This window comes from Capra hircus, chromosome 3 (assembly GCF_001704415.2).
Source record: "Capra hircus breed San Clemente chromosome 3, ASM170441v1, whole genome shotgun sequence".
NCBI classification, from domain to species: Eukaryota; Metazoa; Chordata; class Mammalia; order Artiodactyla; family Bovidae; genus Capra; species Capra hircus.
Window position 1 is genome coordinate 47,243,583 of NC_030810.1, and position 22,179 is coordinate 47,265,761.

The 22,179-nt window shown below is 38.1% G+C and overlaps 1 protein-coding gene across 1 annotated transcript in view; it reads right to left on the minus strand.

Moving 5' to 3' along the window:
* Positions 1-22,179, minus strand: part of NEGR1 (neuronal growth regulator 1) — a 1,013,490-nt gene that overhangs the window by 194,670 nt on the left and 796,641 nt on the right. The window contains exon 6 of the mRNA XM_018045513.1: positions 14,465-14,616. Coding sequence (XP_017901002.1) covers positions 14,465-14,616 — 152 coding nt within the window. The remainder of the gene's footprint in view (positions 1-14,464; positions 14,617-22,179) is intronic.

The following is a 22,179-nucleotide window of genomic DNA, read 5'->3' on the forward strand; positions in this document are numbered from 1 at the left end:
TCCTGCCAGTTTTAGGAAAATATGTTGCTACATCTTGTTTTATGAAGTATTTTAGAAAACTTATAATTCCTCCTAAGTGGACTGAGTGGTGATTCTAATGGTTCTTTGACAAGAATTATGATCTGATTCACTAATTATGCTGTTCCATATATGCACTAACTGGATTGATTTTTTTTTTAAATTATACCTACTGAAAATATCTGTCCATGCCAGAGATGAAATAACATTTGCATACCAGGCAGTCGTGCTTGATTTATTCAAATGTTACTTAAATATATACTAGGCAGATACCTAATTTGTGTCTTGGGAGAGAAATCCCAATTGAATAATATTTATAAGGAAGGAAATCTAGCCTATGCTGAATAGACACATTCAATGAGGACATGTGATTTTCAGTCCATTCTTTAGCAGTTTTATGGCTACTAAAACAGAATTTACAGTTCTTTAGAGAAAGGGTGGCCCATTGAAATATCATTGCTTGCACAATTAATTCTTCCTCTTTTTTCCTTTATCTGGAGCATCACAAACAGAAAGAAAAAGCTAATTTCACTTTCCTTTTCTTTTTGGTGACTCTATTAATTATGCTTCACATTGCCTACCTGAGGAGAAATGGTAAGTTTAATACTAATAGTACTAGGCACCTCATAATTACCATTTTCTTCACACCTATCCCTGGATCTTTTATTTGGGGCCCCATTTACATTCTTCAGATAGAGAAATCACAGGGCAGAAGTGGAGGTGGGAGAGCAGCTCAGACAGGTACCACCTCATATGCTCAAACCATTAGATCAGCCTTCAAATCTAGTCACAGCTTCAGGGAAAACAAGGCATGCTGGGAAAATATTCTCTAAGACACTTCTTAGAAATAATAGGAGGGGAAATCTCTCATAGGACCTCTGTCAGAGAAAAGACTAGCAAAGGCTTTACTGAAGGTGGGGCTGCTAATATACTTTCTTTAGGCTGGAAATGTTGGCATGTTCTCATTTTTACAAAGTCTTAATAGCGACAACTCCCATATATACAGAGGGCCACATTTTGACCTAAGTTGTTATAGGGTTAGAGCTTTGTGAAATAAAATAGCAAGCAAGGAGGTCTAGTCTCATGCTTTTTCACAGGTTATCGGCCAACAGAATTGAAACTGTGAAATAAAGGAAATTTCCCTGGAGAGTGAAATTCTTTGTACAGATGACAAAATAATTAGACCAGCAGTGCCATTAGCTAAACCTTATGGAAACTCACCAAAGAAAAAAGTACGTTAAAGTATAATTTTTTTCTGTCAATAAAAAATAATTTCAAATTCAATGACAAAAAATTATAGAGAAGGGAAAAATATTGTATTTCTACTTCAAGGAGTAAGCACAACTGTTTTTAACAACAATCCATAAATACTTCTTTTTAAAAACATATAGATTTCTTAGAATCTTAAAGCATTACAGATGAAAGAGAATTTAGAGATTAGATATTCTATTTCCCCATCTTTAAATGATGAAGCTGAGGCCAGAGAATTAAGTGTTTTGCCTAAGAACTCGTTCAAGTAAGGGCCAGACCCTAAATTCTCTGCCTCTTAGGCTGCTGCTGTCTCTTTAGTCGTGTCCGACTCTGTGCGACCCCATTGACGGCAGCCCACCAGGCTCCCCCGTCCCTGGGATTCTCCAGGCAAGAACACTGGAGTGGGTTGCCATTTCCTTCTCCAATGCATGAAAGTGAAAAGTGAAAGTGAACTTGCTCAGTCGTGTCCAACTCTTAGGCTCCTCCCTCCATGAGATTTTCCAGGCAAGAGTACTGGAGTGGGGTGCCATTGCCTTCTCCGCCTCTTAGGCTAGAGCTCCTAATAAAAATTTGTGGTTAAATCTGAAACACTTTTTGATCTTTTTGGTACCTAATTTCCACAAGCTTGCTACATTTCAAGGCTGATCACTGACGATAGCAAATGCCAAAGCTCCCTTCTCACTTTGGCGTTTACTGACCCTTTGTCAGCTATAGGGAAGTATATGCTGTTTCAGTAGCTCGAGGAGGCAGCTGTCAAACTGCCTCTTAACCTGAGAGGAACATATTAGTAGAGTAATTAATTTTGTACAACCCTCTCTATCAACCTGATCACTTTTTTTTAAATATATCATTACAAGCGAACACTTATATGCATGGCTGATTTAATTAATAATTCTAATAAAAAAGATGATATCATAGCAATATACATAAGCACATTAATAAATTAATTTTAAAGACTAGTGAAGTTCTTGGCTATCCAGTGAGATCATGTTATATGGTTATTGAGGTTATATAGATCCAAACTTCTATAGGTTTACTTTTCAATGTTTGGATTATATATAACCGAGAGGAAAGAAAAGCAAATTAGCATTTAATGGCCACTGGCTCTTTATATAGGTGCTGTATACACCATTTTACATATCTTATCTCAATAAATCATCCCAACAACTCTATAAGAATAAGTCATTTTCCCTGTTTTATAGGTGAGACAACTGAGGTTTAAAGACTGAGTTTGAGAGAACTGTCCAGCATTCTAATGGAGGATTCTGGTTTCAACTCAGATCTGTTTGATTCCAGAGTTTTTGGTGGATGGCCTAGAGATTGGAAAGAACATGGGCACAAGAGTAGAAAAAAGTAAGTTCTAGATCTCCTGTGACAGCATACAATTTTGGGTCCTCAGTCACCTTCTTCAGGACCCAGTCCACTCACACACAAAGTAAAAGGACTCAGTAGACTGGAAGTTTTCAAACCTAATTTTCTTAAATTCTATACATTTTGACAGGCCTCTGGGTCGCTGTGCAGTGTAATATGAAAGAAAAAAACAAGATTTTGGAAAGATTTTTCAGATATATCTCCAAATCAACTAAATGAATTCCAATTTTATCTTTGTTATATACTACACTCCAGCATTCTTGCCTGAAGAATCCCCATGGACAGAGGAGCCTGGTGGGCTGCAGTTGAAGGGGTCACAAAGAGTCAGACATGACTGAGCAATTAAGCACTAACATATATTAATCGTTTGCATAAGGTTTTAGTTTGGGAAAGGAAAGAATCCATTGCTTTAAAAAGTTTGAAAAAAGTTGACTAGCTAATAATCTCAGCTCTGTTAGCATCTGTATTTGGTTCTCATTAGCAGCAGTTTGGGGTTTCCCTGGTAGAGAATCGGCCTGTAATGCAGGAGACCCTGGTTCGATTCCTGTGTTTGGAAGATCCCCTGGAGAAGGGATAGGCTATCCACTCCAGTATTCTTAGGCTTCCCTGGTGGCTCAAATGGTAAAGAATCTGTCTGCGATGTGGGAGACCTGGGTTCGATCCCTGGGTGGGAAGATCCCCTGGAGGAGGGCATGGCAGCCCACTCCAATATTCTTACCTGGAGAATCCCCATGGACAGAGAAGCCTGGTGGGCTACAGTCTATGGGGTTACAAAGAGTTAGACATGACTGAGTGACTAAGCACAGCACAGAACAAGCAATTTGATGAACTGGATTGCCACAGCTTTCAATGGTTGTTCTACTTCAGCTAGTTAATATACATTTGACTTTGTCCAAACTGTCCATAATACATTGGTGCATGCCCAAGGGTCTTTGATATTTAGTCCTCTCCAAAATCATTTGGCATTCTCAAATATGCTCAAGAATATTTTGAACAGGGCCAAATGTCAGTGAACTTTTACTGTTGATCAATGATTTTGTGGATGTTCTGTACAGAATCAAATGGCCTATAAGCCTTCACAGTGTTGGGTATCATCGTTCAAGTACAGTGATCAATGCCATTTTGTGTGTAAGCTTCTTGAGAATACACACAGGATACAGGTATAAGATAAGAAAGCCTTCCTCAGTGATCAGTGCAAAGAAATAAGAGGAAGACAGTAGAATGGGAAAGGCTAGAGATCTCTTCAAGAAAATGAGAGATACCAACAGTACATATCATTCAAAGATAGGCACAATAGAAAACAGAAATGGTACGGACCTAACAGAAGCAGAATATATTAAGAAGAGGTGGCAAGGATACACAGAAGAACTATGCAAATAGATCTTGAAGACCCAGAAAATCATGATGGTGTGATCACTCACTTAGAGCCAGACATCCTGGAATGCGAAGTCAAGTGGGCCTTATGAAGCATCACTATGAACAAAGCTAGAGGAGGTGATGGAATTCCAGTTGAGCTATTTCAAATCCTAAAAGATGATGCTGGAAAAGTGGTTAACTCAATATGCCAGCAAATTTGGAAAATTCAGCAGTGGCCACAAAACTGGAAAAGGTTAGTTTTCATTCTAATCCCAAAGAAAAGCAATGTCAAAGAATGCTCAAACTACCACATAATCACACTTATATCACATGCTAGCAAAGTAATGCTCAAAATTCTCCAAGCCAGGCTTCAGCACTATGTGAACCGGAAACTTCCAGATGTTCAAAAGGAACCAGAGATCAAATTGCCAAAGTCCACTGGATCATCAAAAAAGAAAAAGAGTTCCAGACAAAACTCTATTTCTGTAAGCCTTTGACTGTGTGGATTACAACAAACTAGAAAATTCTGAAAGAGTTGGGCATAACCTGACCACCTGACCTGCCTCCTGAGAAATCTGTATGCAGGTCAAGAAGCAACAGTTAGAACTGGACATGGAACAACAGTCTGGTTCCAAATTGGGAAAGGTGTACGTCAAGGCTGTATATTGTCACCCTGCTTATTTAACTTATATGCAGGGTACATCATGTGAAATGCCAGGCTGGATGAAGTACAAGCTGGAATCAAGATTGCTGGGAGAAATATCAATAACCTCAGATAGGCAGATGACACCACCCTTATGGCAGAAAGTGAAGAAGAACTAAAGAGCCTCTTGATGAAAGTGAAAGAGGAGGGTGAAAAAGTTGGCTTAAAACTCAACATTCAGAATACAAAGATCATGGCATCCGGTCCCATCACTTCATGGCAAAGAGATGGGGAAACAGTGGAAACAGCATCAGACTTTATTTTGGGGGGCTCCAAAATCAGTGCAGATGGTGACTGCAGCCATGAAATTAAAAGACACTTGCTTCTTGGAAAAAGCTAGACAGCAATATTAGCATATTAGCTGACCAACCTAGATAGCATATTAAAAAGCAGAGACATTACTTTGCCAACAAATGTCCATCTAGTCAAAGCTATGGTTTTTCCAGTAGTCATGTATGGATGAGATAGTTGGGCTATAAAGAATGCTGAGTGCTAAAGATTGATGCTTTTGAGCTGTGGTATTGGAGAAGACTCTTGAGAGTCCCTTGGACTGCAAGGAGATACAATCTGTCAATCCTAAAGGAAATCAGTCCTGAATATATTTTGGAAGGACTGATGCTAAAGGTGAAACTCCAATACTTTGACCACGTGATGCAAATAACTGACTCACTTGAAAGGACCCTAATGTTGGGTAAGACTGAAGGCGGGAGGAGAAGGGGATGACAGAGGATGAGATGGTTGAATGGCATCACCAACTCGATGGACATACGTTTGAGTAAGCTCTGGGAGTTGGTGATGGACAGGGAAGCCTGGAGTGCTTCAGTCCATGGGGTCGCAAAGAGTCAGACACAACTGAGCAACTGAATTGAACTGAAAGTTATAAGGTCAGGGAGCATAAATTCCTCTGGCTTCACTCATACTCTTATTTCGTTGAATTTGTATATATCCATTACTTGTATGATGATTATGACTGTGCATGTATATTTCACTTTGGTTGAGTGTCATCTAATAGGCCAATTTAGCTATATCAAAATGTACCTATATCCTCAAGCCTAATTTTTGTCAAATACTTATTACTAGAGCATCCAGGAAAGGGTTTCCATTAACATCATAAAGCTGTGAGGATAAAGCAAGTTGACTCACATAGCATGTTATCTTTAATAACCACCAAGTCTAAATTTATTACTGCCTCTTTCAACCAAAATGAAAACCCTATCTCTTTTAAGTTGCAGGAGAGGAGATCAATTTCAATATAAAATATGAATCATTCAGATTTGTGGTTTTACCTTTCACATGGAACCAAGGTTCATTATAACAGGCAAAAGTAACAGCTCATACAGTTGCTTAGTGGCATGTGGGGACATTTGAAGCAAGCAGAGAGCTTAAATATTACTTACAAGGGCACAGCTGGTTCCATATTCAACAAATCAGTCAAAAAATAAAGTTTGCCTGCATCAGTCAGATCTAAACAGGGAAAAACTTTTATGCTACACACATTCTTACTTTCTCCAATAGTCTCTCCCATTTTCCCTTTGGATAACAGTTACTGACTTTTCGTTTTTTAATTTCAAAGAGGAGGTATCATCAAATTAAATAGACTTGGAAGAAATAGTCTCTAAAATGAGAGATTTTTCAGAAAGTTAAATAGCACTTGATTATAAAAGTATTTAAAATTGGACTTTGTTATTGTCTCCACAGGGTTGCTCAAAGAGGGAAAGACAGTTTTGGTGAGTCCTTTGAATATCTGATGTGTAATATTTCAGAGGCAATAATTTTGTTAGCTGAATAAATGCATGTACATGTATATGTGTGCACCTGGGCCCCGCCCCCTAGCACATGCATACAAGAAAGGAAGGAGAGAGGTCCCTATAGCATCATTAGGACATGTATTCTAGCAAAATATTTGACACCACACTTTAAGAAACATAGTAAAAAGTAATTCAGCAATTATATGTTTAACAAAATGTATTGTTATCTGAGACTGTAAGAGAAAATTTTGTTAATATTAAAGCTTGAGTTGTTCCAAACATTTTCACATATTAGGTCTCAAGTGAAGACTATTAAACCAAAACTATGTAAATGTTGGACTATAAAGAAAGCTGAGCACCAAAGAATTGATGCTTTTGAACTGTGGTGTTGGAGAAGACTCTTGAGAGTCCCTTGGACTGCAAGGAGATCCAACCAGTCCACCCTAAAGGAAGTCAATCCTGAATATTCACTGGAAGGACTGATGCTGAAGCTGAAACTCCAATACTTTGGCCACCTGATGTGAAGAGCTGCCTCATTTGAAAAGACCCTGATGCTGGGAAAGATTGAGGGCAGGAGGAGAAGGGAACAGAGGATGAGATAGTTGGATGGCATCACCCACTCAATGGACATGGGTTTGGGTGGACTCCGGGAGTTGGTGATGGATAGGCCTGGCGTGCTGTGGTCATGGGCTCACAAAGAGTCGGACACGACTGAGAGACTTCATCTAGTGTAAATGTTAAGCACATTGTTTATATAGATCTCTTCCTTCTTAACTATCTTTCCTTATTTCCCTTTAGATTGTCTTTTAATACATGTCCTATAATCAAAGCAGGAAACAAAGTATATACGGATTCTACTTATGAAAATGACTTTTATTGGTTATGAGATTACAAATCCAATGATGATGTACATTTGATAAATTAGACCCATAGATGGCAGGATGGGACCGTCTTGTTCATATTCTTTAAGAAGCAGACCTAGAGGAATCATCTCCTTTGGTTGCTCATGTTCAGGGAGCAAAACACACACACACACACACAATTAAAAATAATAATAAACTCCCCATAATTCTGAATCCCCAAGTTTTTACTTAATAAGGAATTTTGCTATAAATAGTTGACATGCTGTCATCCATCATTAAGTTTGTTAAAGCACTGTTCCCTGAGGCTGATTACAGTGATCTGCAAAATATTCTCTTTTTTGCTCTCACACTCTTTCTGTCTCTTTTTCTACCTCTCTCTCACGATGACTTTTTAGAATGCAGACACATTTCAGAAATTTCTGGACAGGTAATCTTGAGAATGAGGGATTCATTGTATACTAGCTCTTCTATAGTTTTTTCACTATAAATTTTACTTTCCTCTTACTTGAGGAAATATTTACTCTCTACCTGAAGTAATTCTATGGATGAAATTACTGACATCTCAGCTTAAAATTATAGCTCCTCTTATAATTACAGTCTACAGCCTATAGGCCATGGTAAGCTAAAGAATTTAAGTTGACTTTATATTAAATCAATGCTGTTTATTGCTTCTTGGGGACCAAAGAAAGATGTGAGAAAAGAGGCCAAGAAACTAGAATGAGGGAAGCTTGAAAAAAGCAAGAAGCCTGTCGAGTATCATTCACCAAAGACTGGGGTGTTGCATCTTTGCTTTTCGGGGAGCTGTTGATATACACCAGACTACTGGGCCTATTGATCAGAAAAGAAGCTCACTACAGGCCAGCTGCTGAGGCATCAAGGTAGAGGGATCATCAGCTACACTGAGCAGAGAATATCTGAAAATCTGTGTTCTTCCTTTCAGAGCCTAGCCTATAGAAGAGTAGTTTATTACACATGTTTTTGCTCATCTTTTCACTCTACATGGCCTTTATGTGAAATGTTATTTATTCTCATACTGGAAACTACCACATCCATGCTGGTACTTCCAAATCATATCTCCATTCTGTACTTAAGTACAGCTACCCACTGGACATTGCCTCCAACTGACTATGTCTAAAATTAAACACATTTCTCTCTTTCAATATTCATCTTCTCCCCAATAAAAAAGGGTTAATCCTCTTCTTACATTCTAGCCTGGTTAATAATATCCAAACTAAACTTAAGGAGTTATCTAGATTTTCACAATTCCATTCCTATTGCCTTCAGAGTTGGTCATTAACTCCTCTGTCCTAATTATCTCTGTCATCCCTGTAACTCTTTTTGTGCAATTATCTTCTTGTAAGTCTAACACTTATTAGCCCTCCACATTGACTAAGAAAGTATTTCAGAAATTAAATCTTTTTATATGCATCCTTTATTACAATGATTCAATGGCTCTCCACAACTAGAAGGATAAAGTCCAAACTCACCTTCAGGCCCTTTCTGTCCTGTCTACCACCTTGTCCAGCCTCATCCCTCAACACTCTCTTCCTCTTCCTCTAACCATATTAAACTACTACCAGGTCTTCAAATGTATCATATTGTTTCATACTGCTATGCCTTTACATGAGCTGTTCCGTACAGGAGTATTTTTCTCCCTCCCATTCACACACCAAGGCTCAACCCAATCACATCCTTGTCTCAAGGGTTTTCTCTATAAATTGCCCTGAGTCATTAAGACTGAGTGTTTCATTCTTTCATTTGCGACACTGTACATTGTGCTCATGATTACTGTTGAATGAACTGTACAAAGTTCTGCCTCTGAAAATATGATAATAGTGGATAAAATAATATTTTGAAGTTGTAACTTAGTTAGAATTCATACCGCGATATTACCTACTCTAGATGACAGTCCTGTCATGGTCCTGAAAATAGATGAAGAGCCTCTTCTCTGCCCTTGTACTCTACTGTTGACTATTCGGCACTAGAGTTATCTGCTTCTGGACCTCTCCTCTTATTCATCTGAGGACGCTTTGAGGATGAAGTTCCCATTCTATAAATACTTTTCTTTCCAACATCTAGCACAGTGCTTCATGTATTGTGGGCAGTCTATATATTTGATGGATGACTATTGCTACTGATAAAAATTTGGAACCTCATAATAGAACAATTGCTTTACTTCTGTCTTTATGCTTTAAATCTAGATATCTGAACTTCTATGCTGCAAACATCATATTTAATCTGGAATTAGTCCTACAAAGTATGGTTCACATATAGAGCAAGGGATGAAGTTAAGTTATAGCCAGAGTTGAGACATTATATCAAATTTACGTGTCTTTTCCTTCGATTGCCAATGACAACTTACTACCTAACCCCTCAGTAAAGTACTGGTCAATCAGTCATCAAATAAGCTCAGCCATCTATATATATAGTTTTCGAAAGCAATTGAACTGAGTGTTCTTGGGGGGTGTGATATAATAACAATGGGTAACATATATTACATGCATCATGCTATTTAATTTTTATCCTGAAGTGGGAGCTATCCAGGAGTCATGTATGGATGTGAGAGTTGGACCATAAGGAAGGCTGAGTGCCAAAGAATTGATGCTTTTGAACTGTGGTACAGGAGAAGATTCTTGAGAGTCCTTGGACAACAAGGAGATCAAACCAGCCAATCCTAAAGGAAATCAACCCTGAATACTCATTGGAAGCACTGATGCTGAAGCTGAAGTTCCAGTACTTTGGCCACCTGATGCAAAGAGCCGACTCATTGGAAAAGACCCTGATGCTGGGGAAGATTGAAGCAGAAGGAGAAGAGGGCAACAGAGGATGAGATGATTGGATGCATCATTGATTCAATGGACATGAACTTGGGCAAACTCTGGGAGATGGGGAGGAACAGAGAGGTCTGGCATGCTGCAGTCCATAGAGTCATAAAGAGTGGACATCACTTGGTGACTGAACAAAAACAATGAAGTGGGAGCTATTATTGCACTTACTTTACAAATGAATTACCTGAAGCTTTGGCATTTACTCAAGATCATATAACTATACGTGATGAAACTGTGGTTCAAATTATGACCTGCTTTAAAAAGCAGAGACATTACTTTGCCGACTAAGGTCCATCTAGTCAAGGCTATGGTTTTTCTAGTAGTCATGTATGGATGTGAGAGTTGGACTGTGAAGATAGCTGAGCACCAAAGAATTGATGCTTTTGAACTGTGGTGTTGGAGAAGACTCTTGAGAGTCCCTTGGACTGCAAGGAGATCCAACCAGTCTATTCTGAAGGAGATCAGCCCTGGGATTTCTTTGGAAGGAATGATGATAAAGCTGAAACTCCAGTACTTTGGCCACCTCATGCGAAGAGTTGACTCATTGGAAAAGACTCTGATGCTGGGAGGGATTGGCGGCAGGAGAAGAAGGGGACGACAGAGGATGCGATGGCTGGATGGCATCACTGACTCGATGGACGCGAGTCTAGTGAACTCCGGGAGTTGGCGATGGACAGGGAGGCCTGGCGTGCTGCGATTCATGGGATCGCAAAGAGTTGGACATGACTGAGTGACTGAACTGAACTGAACTGAACTGACTCCCATTATGTCTGAAACATAGACATAAAACATTTGTACATAAAAAAGTGCTACATTCCTTTTTGGTGGTCTTAGTTATGGCAAGACTCTAAACTACAAATTCTTGATTTTTTCCTTCTTGATGATCTGGAAAATGTAGGTTATTACACATAAGAAGTAGATTTTAATAGAATCAAGATTTATTCTAAATAGTTTTGGACGGGGACCTGATTCTCAGTGACTGAAACTCAATATAGTGTTTGCTATGCATAAGCACTATGAAGGGAAACTCACATTTTTGATTAACTCTCTGAGCATATTTGATTAATTCTCTGGACTTCTCTGGTGGCTCAGACAATAAAGCGTCTGCCTACAATGCAGGAGACCCAAGTTTGATCCCTGGGTTGGGAAGATCCCCTGGAGAAGGAAATGGCAACCCACTCCAGTAGTCTTGCCTAGAAAGTCCCATGGACGAAGGAGCCTGGTAGGCTACAGTCCAAGGGGTTGCAAAGAGTCAGAAACAACTGATCGACTTCACTTCACTTCTTTACTTCTGGGCATATTAATAGTCATGGATACAAATCATAATAATATGAATTTCTCTATTCATGGCTTGTTCCATATATCATTATTTACACAAATGGCAGACTCCTTGGAGTTCAATTCCTTTCTCCTGGATTGGAAGATGAGCACTTTGGTTTTATACACTCCCTTGACTATAACAAGGGCTGATATTCAATAACAGATTAAAAAAAAAATTTAGCAGGTCATGGGCCAACATTGGATTAACTTAGGACCAACAACTTATCTTGGATCAGTTTAGAGGCTGAAGGCTCTCCCATCCACAGACCTTGTGCAGATATAAGAGGAATTCTTATCAAGGGGCAATCAGCTTCACAGGAACTTTAAAAAAGCTGTCTTTTTCTACATAGTTTGAAGATTCACAGTGCCTGTGTTGGAGAATGGTACCATTCCAAAGAGTTTCAAAATCCCATAGAAATGTGTTCAAATGTCTCTGAGTCTCACTTTTAAAATTATTTTGGTCAAACATTAACCTCATTCATCTTTCATAAACTTAAATTTTATATCTGGTGTATGTTGTCCATTTCTAACCATTTATTAAAACAGTTTTTATACATACAACAATAGCACCCAAAATTATTAAAATTTATATTTAAAAAAAGCTAATAAAGGCAAACATGTTACATGTAGAGGTTTTCAATAATATATTGCAAATGATACAATTTATCTCCATACTGGTTTTATGTTTAGCACAGTGAGAGACAGTGAAACACAGAAGTTAAAACCTGGGACTCTGAAACCAGACTGTTGATCAGGTTTCTGCTTTGTCACTTATTAGCCATTTGACTTTGACCAAACTTTTAATTTCCCTTCATTTTAGTTTTCTCATCTGTAAGAAGAGAATTTACCTTTTTTGGTAGTGTGAGAATTAAAAGAACAAATTCATATAAAGATATTGGAACAAATTCATTTAAAGATATTATCTGGTTTACAGCAAGCTCACAATAAGTATTACCATCACTGCAATATTCCTTTATATAGCTGGAGATTATAATATACATTGCACAGCTAAATCTCAGTCTACTCATTCATTTATTAATTGTCTATTCAATCACTGTTTAATTCACTTATTTCACTAAATAAGTTGTCTATGTGAATATCAGACATAGTTTAATATTGTCTATGAAATATTAGACACTGTGCTTAGTGATATGGGAGAATTAATCAGATATTGATTCTGTGTTCTCAACAAACATAATTTGGTAGAGAGATACAAACTATACAAAAATAATTATTGTAAAAAATAGAAACTCTTAGTGCAATAAGAGTTTCAGGTGAAGTCACACAAGAGTTTTGAATATACAGAAATTTCTTAAAACTTCCAGGGGTATGTTCAAAATTATAGATAAAATTTGCATATTATGTCAATCCAATTGTTCTAGTTATCCTTAGCACTTCTATGCACAGAAAGTCAGCAACAAAGGAAGATCATCAGGGTCCATTCTGAAGATACCATGTTTAGAAGCCTTTTCAGCAGTACATTATATCCAGATGACTGTGCTAAGGTTGCCAGAGTAAAACAAACAAATGACATTTGTTTCTAATTTGTTACATTCATTAATGCTCCAGTTTTGAAAATCCAGAGTGTGGTTTAGAAATTTAAGTAGCAAAAATGAATGTGCTATTAAGCCTTAAATTTTTCTTTACTTGGTTTAATTCATTTACTCTTTCAGGTTCTTGAATATTTAAACAATTTAAAATATTAATAACATTACAAAAGAAGTATCAATATTTACATTAACTTGGAATTCACACTGCTCTATAATATTTGCAATGTTATTATTCATAATTACACTAAGTAAATAATCTTCATGGAAGAAACTTAAGCAAGTATATTATACTTTGACTATTTCGTGGCAAGCAATGCTTTTCTTTCAGAGTGGGGGGTACTAAGAGATACTTTATAATATTAAACTGAAATAATAAACGATGTGATATTTTAAAAGTATATATAGGACAAATCATCTTAAATTATTATTTTGTCTTAACAACCAACTGATATATTTTATTTAACAGTAGAGATTCTTAAATCTTGGTAATTCAGAGTTCATAAATCATGAAACTTCTTATTTAATATTTTTAGGTAGTAGGAGTATTATATATCCCATTCCTCATTTCTGCAAAATAGAAACAATCATGTCTGTGATGAACTCATAATATTTGCCTTTTTCAGAGAGCGCTTACTATCAAAGGATGACAGCATAAATATACATATGTCAGGTTACCATAAAAACATAAACGATCAAAGATAAGAATGGTTTATATAACTGTACAACTAAAAAGACAGCATATTCTCTGGAGTCTTCTTTGAACATTTTGAATAACATTCCACTTCAAAATCAGGAATATTTTTTGGTTATAACAACTCTTGAACAACAGCTTCTAAAAAGTACTAAAACTAATTGAAAACGTTAAAATATAATTCTCTCCTTTCCCCTAATCCTTGTGTTTGGTCTTCTTTTTTTTCTTTTCATTTCTGGTCCTTAGGAACTAAGATACATTAGAACTAAAGTACCTATTTAAGTAAAACCTTTAGTTCTTTTTCAAAACACAGTTTTGAGTAAAAACATTACCTATATGGATAAAATATTTTGTCCATCATCATTTACTCACTATTATATCATTTACTCACTATTATACCTTGGTCATGGTGAAACTCTCACTATTTCAAAATACCTAGAGAAAGTCAACCAAGAGTAAATTCAATCCAGATTAATCTATGCTTAAATATAATGCATTTTTGAAAACAAACAAAACTAAATTCTACCAACCAGCCATCATCAGTCAGAAGACATCTTTAGTGGATCCTATAATATTCTCCTTCTCTCAGATTTAAAATATTTTTTTAAGCCCATATGTAATTCTATAGGAATTATCAAATTCTCCAACATCCAGATTATTTTGGGGCCAAATCTCCTCTGTGTAAGGAACATGACACATCAGGCTGAGCTCACAGACAGGAGCCAAAAGGCCCTGGGAGCGTTTTGGGAATTCTGTGCTACTTACGGCTGAGAGGCAGGCTAGCGTTGGTCGTGCCTAGCTTGTTGACAGCCACACAAGTATAGTTGCCGAAGTGCTCCTGTGTCACGTTGGTAACAGTGAGAATGGATCTTGTGCTAAAGTTTTGAATGATAATTCCTTGTTGGCCATTGAAGAGCCTAAAAGACAAAATAAACTCTAGGTAAATATGTGTTGTGAATACCATTTTCATGTTTATCTTAGATGGGGTTGCCATGGCAACCCATAGACAGTTTTGACCATGCTGCCGTTAGCATATAACATGATAATAGTGTAATTATATTTTCCTTACAGTAGTAGATACCGGGGAAGGGAAACTGTATGACAGAGGTAGACTCTTCCTATGGGATTATCTGTGCTATATATCAAACCAGACTTAGATAACCATGTGTCCTGTTCATACATTGATTTGTATTCTAGAAAATTAAACACATTACAGCAATGGCATCTCAACAGTTAAAGCCAAGGAAAAGTAAAAGGGAATAAATATAATGATTCCATTAAAAACACAAATTCCGGATTTCTAAAAAGTTGACCAGAACATGTCTGTGTACTAAGTTGCTTTAGTTGTGTCTGACTCTTTGCCATCCTATGGACTGTAGCCCACCAAGCTCCTCTGTCCATAGAAGTCTCCAGGTAAGAATACTGGAGTGGACTGCCATGCCCTCCACCAGGGAATCTTCCTGACTGAGGAATCGAACCCAAGTCTCTCATGTTTCCTGCATAGGCAGTGGCTTGTTCTTTAACACTAACACCACCTGGTGAGGCCGAGGCTATTTCAAATGATAGTTTTAGATAACTTTCATGAAAGTTAATCCTGTAGCTGTAGTAGGATGGTTCTGACTCCAGACTCAACACTTTACTGCTACTTTGTAGGTACAACCCAAATAGATGACTTGTTAAATCTACAAAAAGAAAAAAAAAAGCTAAATATAATATTGAGGGTCGTATTTAAGTTGAGTCCTATCTTTGGCTGGTTTCCCAGGAGGCTCAGTGGTAAAGAATCTGCTTTCTAAGCAGAAGAGGCTGGTTCAAACCCCGGGTCAGGAAGATCCCCTGGAGAAGGAAATAACAACCCACTCCAGTATTCCTGCCTAGAGAATCCTGTGGACAAAGGAGCCTGGCAGGCTACAGACCATGGGGTTCACAGAGTCAGGCATGACTTAGTGACTAGGCAGCAGCAGCAGCAGCCTATCTGTGCCACATTTTAGTAATGTGCCTAACAAAGTCCTTTAACCTTTCTAGACCTCAATATAGGATTCAATTTGACCTGATTCCACCCTGAATACTCAACTTTCCTTTTCCACACTTACCAGTAGAGGCCCTTATTCTCAGATAGCCTGGCATAGTTCTCCCATTTTCAATGCTTCACATGATTGCTTCTGCTTCTCTCTTTTCCTGAATCTTACCCCAATGGTCACCATCCCTTTTTATTTCTGACAGCCGGATCTCTCCATCCTCATGTAAGTCGAATCTATGTCCTATCTCTCCCACTCTACTGCTCCCTAAATGACTTTCTCTCTGTGTCTCTTTTTCTTATTCTGCATATCACTCTCCAAAATGTTGTAGAATTTATAAAATCAAAACTACAATACTGCATTGTTCTCTCTAGTAGTTTCTATGCATACAAGTCTACCCAAATAAACAATTGCTTTAAATTTCTCAAAAGGCAAGGCCATATGGACATACTTTATGTTTGAATTCTACATAGTACATAATAGTGGTATCTTAGGTGAATAATACATAGTTCATAAGTCAATAGGGCTTCCCTGGTGGTTAAGATGGTAAAGCATCTGCCTGTAATTCAGGAGACCTGGGTTTGATCCCTGGGTTGGTAAGATACCCAGGAGAAGGGAATGGCAAACCACTCCAGTATCCTTGCCAGGAGAATTCCATGGACAGAGGAGCCTGGTGGGCTATATAGACCATGGGGTTGCAAAGAGCTGGACATGGCTGAGTGACTAATACTCTCACGTATGTCAATGAAGTTTGAATGACACAACGAATGATCCCCACAACACAGGGATCACTAAGTCCCCTTCAGCGGCCCCTTTAAGAATGTTTCTTTCTAAATATGAAATCTGCTATAATGAGAAGCCAACCAAATAATAACTTCTCCCTGCTGCTGCTGCTCCCTAACTAACCCCAAAATTTATTGTGAAAGAATTTGCTAATCATAATATGGGCTACAGAATCTCTTAGCTCAAACGGCTTGTTAATTTTTCATCTTTAATGTGTTCAAATCTTAGTATTAAGCATTTTTTTAATCACGAAGATGCTAATAATTGACATTCCCCTGAGAGTTTAGGTTGAACTCCTTTGCATTATGTTATGTGACTTGCATCTGAATTTAGATAAAATATACTGCAGTTAAATGCAGATTAAAATAAGCAACCATGCTTGATTACTCTGGGAATTACTTATATTTCATGTCATAGCTGAATTTGGTTTATCCAAAACTCAAATTTTAATCAGATTAATAAAATTTTTAGTTTAATAAGTATTGAAAAAATTTCACTTGACCTATAAACCTAATGATTTTCAATTCTGACACAAGAAAATATGGCATAAAATATCTAGGACATGGAAATTTTAAACATCTGTATCATGGGGCTTTCCCTAGTAGCTCAGTTGGTAAAGAATCCACCTGCAATGCAGGTGACCCCAATTCGATTTCTGGTTTGGGAAGATCCGCTGGAGAAGGGATAGGCTACCCACTCCAGTATTCTTGGGCTTCCCTCGTGGCTCAGCTGGTAAAGAATCTGCCTTAAATGTGGGAGACTTGGGTTCGATCCCTGGGTTGGGAAGATCCCCTGGAGAAGGGAAAGGCTACCCACTCAAGTATTCTGGCTGGAGAATTCCATGGTTTGTATAGTACATGGGGTTGCAAAGAGTTGGACACAACTGAGCAACTTTACTGAGACTGATACTTCTCAATATAGTATCATATTGCAAATCTATCAATATTTATGCTAAAATCCCACAGTGATTCTTACATATTTTTCTGCATCACATCAGTAAATTTACTTTTACACAATAGTATATGGTATGTATAAAAATCCAAAGTTTAATTGTCCTTCATTATAGCAGATTTTAAGCTTTAGCAAGATGGCTTAAATCAAATTGTGTGTGCATGCTCAGTCATGTTCCACAATTTGCGACCCTATGAACTGTAGTCTACCAGGCTCCTCTGTCTATATGATTCACCAGGCAAGAATATTGGAGTGGGTTGCCATTTCCTCCTCGAGGGGATCTTCCTGACCCAGGGACTGAATCCACCTTTTTCATATCTCCTGCACTGGCAAGTGGATTCTTTCACTACTAGACATGGGAAGCCCATGTCTAATAGCTTCCCTGATGGCTCAGCAATAAAGAATCTGCCTGCCAATGCAGGAGATACAGGTTTGATCCCTGGATCAAGGAAGAGCCCCTGGAAGAAATGGCAACCCACTCCAGCGTTCTTGCCTGGAGAATCCCAGGGACAGCGGAGCCTGGTGGGCTGCCGTCTATGGGGTTGCACAGAGTCGGACATGACTGAAGCGACTTAGCAGCAGCAGCCAATGCAGGAGATATAGGTTTGATCCCTGGATCAAGGAAGATCCCCTGGAAGAAATGGCAACCCACTCCAGTATTCTTGCCTGGGAAATCCCACGGACAGAAGAGCCTGGAAGGCCACAGTCCTTGGGGTCACAAAAGAGTTGGACATGACTTAGAGATTAAACGACAACAAAATGCTAAGGCTGCATCTTCCAGAGGACTCGGCAACTCCTTAGACTACTAACTCCTTTTTGTGTCCCATCTACCAAAACCAAGACTCATTTTTCTACTGAAGAATTGAGGAGAGATTTGTTAGAGTCTTCATTTGGCTAGACTCTGGAGAGAAAATCCCAAGGGAGTATACTGTTACTTCATGGAATATATTTGCTTATGTTCCTTATGGCTGTTTTTCTGAGCTGGGTTCCAACTCTCTGCCCTTTAATGTATCTGAAGGCAAAGCCCCAGATGCTGCTAAACCATGCAGTGAATCCACACTCTGTATGCGCAGGCCCATTTTTGGCCCCTAGCCAGCAGTGTTATGTGCATTCTTACCAGAGTGGCACATTAGTAGCACTTTGGCAGTAGCAGCTCCTTCTGCTCTGATCAGCCTGGCAGGTGATTATGGCCAATAAAAAAGAAAAGCATCTTCCCTGGGGGGATTTTCTTCCCCGAGAAGAAGCTATCTCCAAGATAACTGGAAAAGTCCAAAGCTTACTTTCTTCTATACTGGGGAGTGTTAGAAGTACTGACTGCTCACGCATCATTGAAGAACCTGTCTTTCCCTGGTAGATGACTGGGGAACTCTTTCCAAAGCTGACCTGGAAGGAGAGTGACTTCTGAGATGGGATATATCTCTGGAGGGTATATTTCTATGATTTTCCTACAGTTATCTGGAGATAGTGGCAGTGAAATCTTTCTCAGCTATTTAAATCAATTCTAAAAATTACTATACAAATGAGTTCTATGCTGGGTGATTAGGGGCTAAGCTGAACAACACATTATTACTGAAGCTTTTTCAAGAAGAATCATATATATTCATATATATATGAATACATCTTAGTTATTATTATTCATACTTATTATTAATAGATACAAAAAAAATGAACTATGCCTAGAAGTCCCATCATGAGTGACCCTAATGTAATTTCACTGCTTGACTGAAAATAAATAAGGAAAGAGATCTTTATGATGAGTTTTTAATGAAGCAGGCTTCTTCCAATATGTTTAAATATAATTATATTTTCTAAAAGAGAGTCATTCTTTTTATATCAAACATACATTTGAAAAATTGAATTGCTGTTCTGTGTTAAAGAAAATCCTTAGTAGGCTTCAAGCATGTGCCGTTAACCTATTCACGGGATGATCCTGGACCCACTGGATTATTCATATTTATTCTAGATTTGTTTGAATCCAGACTTCTTTATTTGCATCAGTGATATGAAATCTGAAAGTGGCAACTCAAGAAATAGTTCACAATATAACTTGCAGTGAAACCAGAGAACAAAAAACACTGGAATATTGCCTTTTCAGGAGTTCATTCTCTTTTCCTAGATACTGAACCCTTTCAAGTTCTAAGAGAATGGTTTTTGTCCTTAGCTTATAGAATGAGAGATGTTTATTATAATCCCTCCACTCAAAAAGAAAAAAAAAAAACTTTATTACGTTAGGAATTAAATATGATATTCCTTAGCATGTGGTGCCTGCTTAGAAATACCCGGTCTTTTTTTTTTTTTTTTTTTTTTTGCATTTTTGCTATTCATTGGACCCCATGGATATAAGATTCTTCTACTACTGTGGGCTCTGAGGTCCTCTACCCTCTGTTACCTCTAGGAGTTTCTTCCAAACCACTATGTTCTGCATCCCCCCACAGCCAAATTCATATACTGAAATCCTAAGTCCCAAAGACAATGGCATTATTAGGTGGGTCTTTGGGAGGAACTTAAAAGTGATGAAGGTAAAACCTTCATGGCTGAGATCAGTACTTCATAAAAGAGACTTCAGATATATCTCTACCTGTTTCTGCCATGTGAAGATGCAATGAGAAGTCTGACACCCAGAAGGGTATCCTCACCCAATCATGCTGGCACCCTGATCTTGGACTCTCAGCCTCCAGCACTGTGAGATAAATTTCTTTGGTTTATAAGCTACCCAGTTTGTGGTATTTTGTTGTAGCAGCTCAAATGGACTAAGACACATACCAAGGACAACTGCCCTCCTTCTTCTTTCTTCTGTCTTTTGTTAATATCTCATATATCTGTGAACTGAAGGCTATTTGCTTTGCCAGCAGATTCTAGACTTCCCTCAGAGCTCAGTTGCAATGCAGGAGACTCCAGTTCAATTCCTGGGTTGGGAAGATCCCCTGGAAAAGGGAAAGGCTACCCACTCCAGCATGCTAGCCTGGAGAATTCCATGGACTGTATACTCCATGGGTTCAGACACAACTGAACAACTTTCATTTCACTTCACTTCACTTCTGCCAACTCATAACTGACACAGCCTGACAAATTAACTAGTTCTGAGTTAGAACAGTTCTTCATATTTTCAGTGTCAGTCAGAGGCAGCACGTGGAAAGCATATTAACAACTACGGTACTTCTCTTTCTGGTACATGAAATATTAACAAACTTTACAATAATGTCTCTTAAACAATATCTATCTAGGATAGCTAGAAAACTCAGAATAACATCACAATAGCAAAACTGGCCATATAGCCATCAGCACTGATTGTTAAAGTTGCAAAAATAAATGGGACAACTAAACCTGACCTCATTCATTTAAAATATAAATCCAGCCTCAGTACAAATTTTGGGACTATAATTTCATTTGCCTTTCCAGGTCAGGAGTAACATAGACATTTCTAGAGAAGCAAGCGTTTGTTGGGAAAGATTGAAGGCAGGAGAAGAAGGAGATGACAGAGGATGAGATGGTTGGATTGCATCACTGACTCAATGGACATGAGTTTGAGTAAACTCTGGAAGTTGGTGATGGACAGGGAGACCTGGTATGTTGCAGTCCATGGGGTTGCAAGAGTTGGACACGACTGAGTGACTGAACTGAACTGAACTGAACTGAAGCTTTCAGGTGCAAACAGTCACAGGAAAATTCCATTGCTAGTATAGGAACCATGTATGAGTGTGTCAGATAACAACAATTAAATTATTAAAATAACTTGCAAAAAAAATTTAAAAACAACTTTCATAGGAATGGGAGAGGTGTTCTTAAATGGTAATAGATCTTTGACCAGACTAGAATTACAAAAGAATATGATAATAATATGGGCTTCGTTAGTGGCTCAGATGGTAAAGAATCTTCCTGCAATGCGGGAGACCTGGGTTCGATCCCTGGGTTGGGAAGATCCCTTGGAGAAGGGCATGGATACCCCCTCCAGTATTCTTGTCTGGAGAATTCCATGGACATAGGAGCTTGGCTTACTATAGTCCATGGGGAAACAAAGAGTCAGACACGACTGAGTGACTATACACACACACACACACACACACACACACACACACACACCTGATAGTAATGTATCATGTTATATAACTGGATAAGATGAATACAGGCTTACTAACTGATATTTGGGTGGTAGCATAGGAAATATGGAAGATGGTAGGGGAAAGTAAGCAGCTCTGGAATCATAAGAGTTATATTTGCAAAGAAAAGGAACATTACTTCCAGAAATTGATTTCAGGCTTATGGACTTCCAAGTCATGGTATGAACTAAAGATATAGTTCAAAAAAAGAGCTTTAGAGAAAGTCATGGGTGATGGTAAACACTCTGATATGGTATTAATGGAAACAGAGTTTAATTTTGTCATCAAATGATTATTAAATATCTCTTATGCTTGAGGCACTGATTTAGGAACCAAAGAGACCTAACATCATTAGTATCTAAAGGGTTTTAGCTACATCTGAAAATGACACTGAGGTCTTTGTACAACACATCTTATAGTGGCTCTTTCAATGATACAGTTTCAGCTTAAATACATATATCTGGCTCTGAATTCATGACTATTTCTGTCTTTTCAGTGTGAGCAGGAATGGTTTATGAATGTGGAAAATTATAGCTGTTCTCAACACATTTATGACAGAAGTTAATCTAAGAAACTTCAACATTATACAGAAATTTTTAGTGTTTAGAGTGTGGGAAACTGACATTTAGGCATT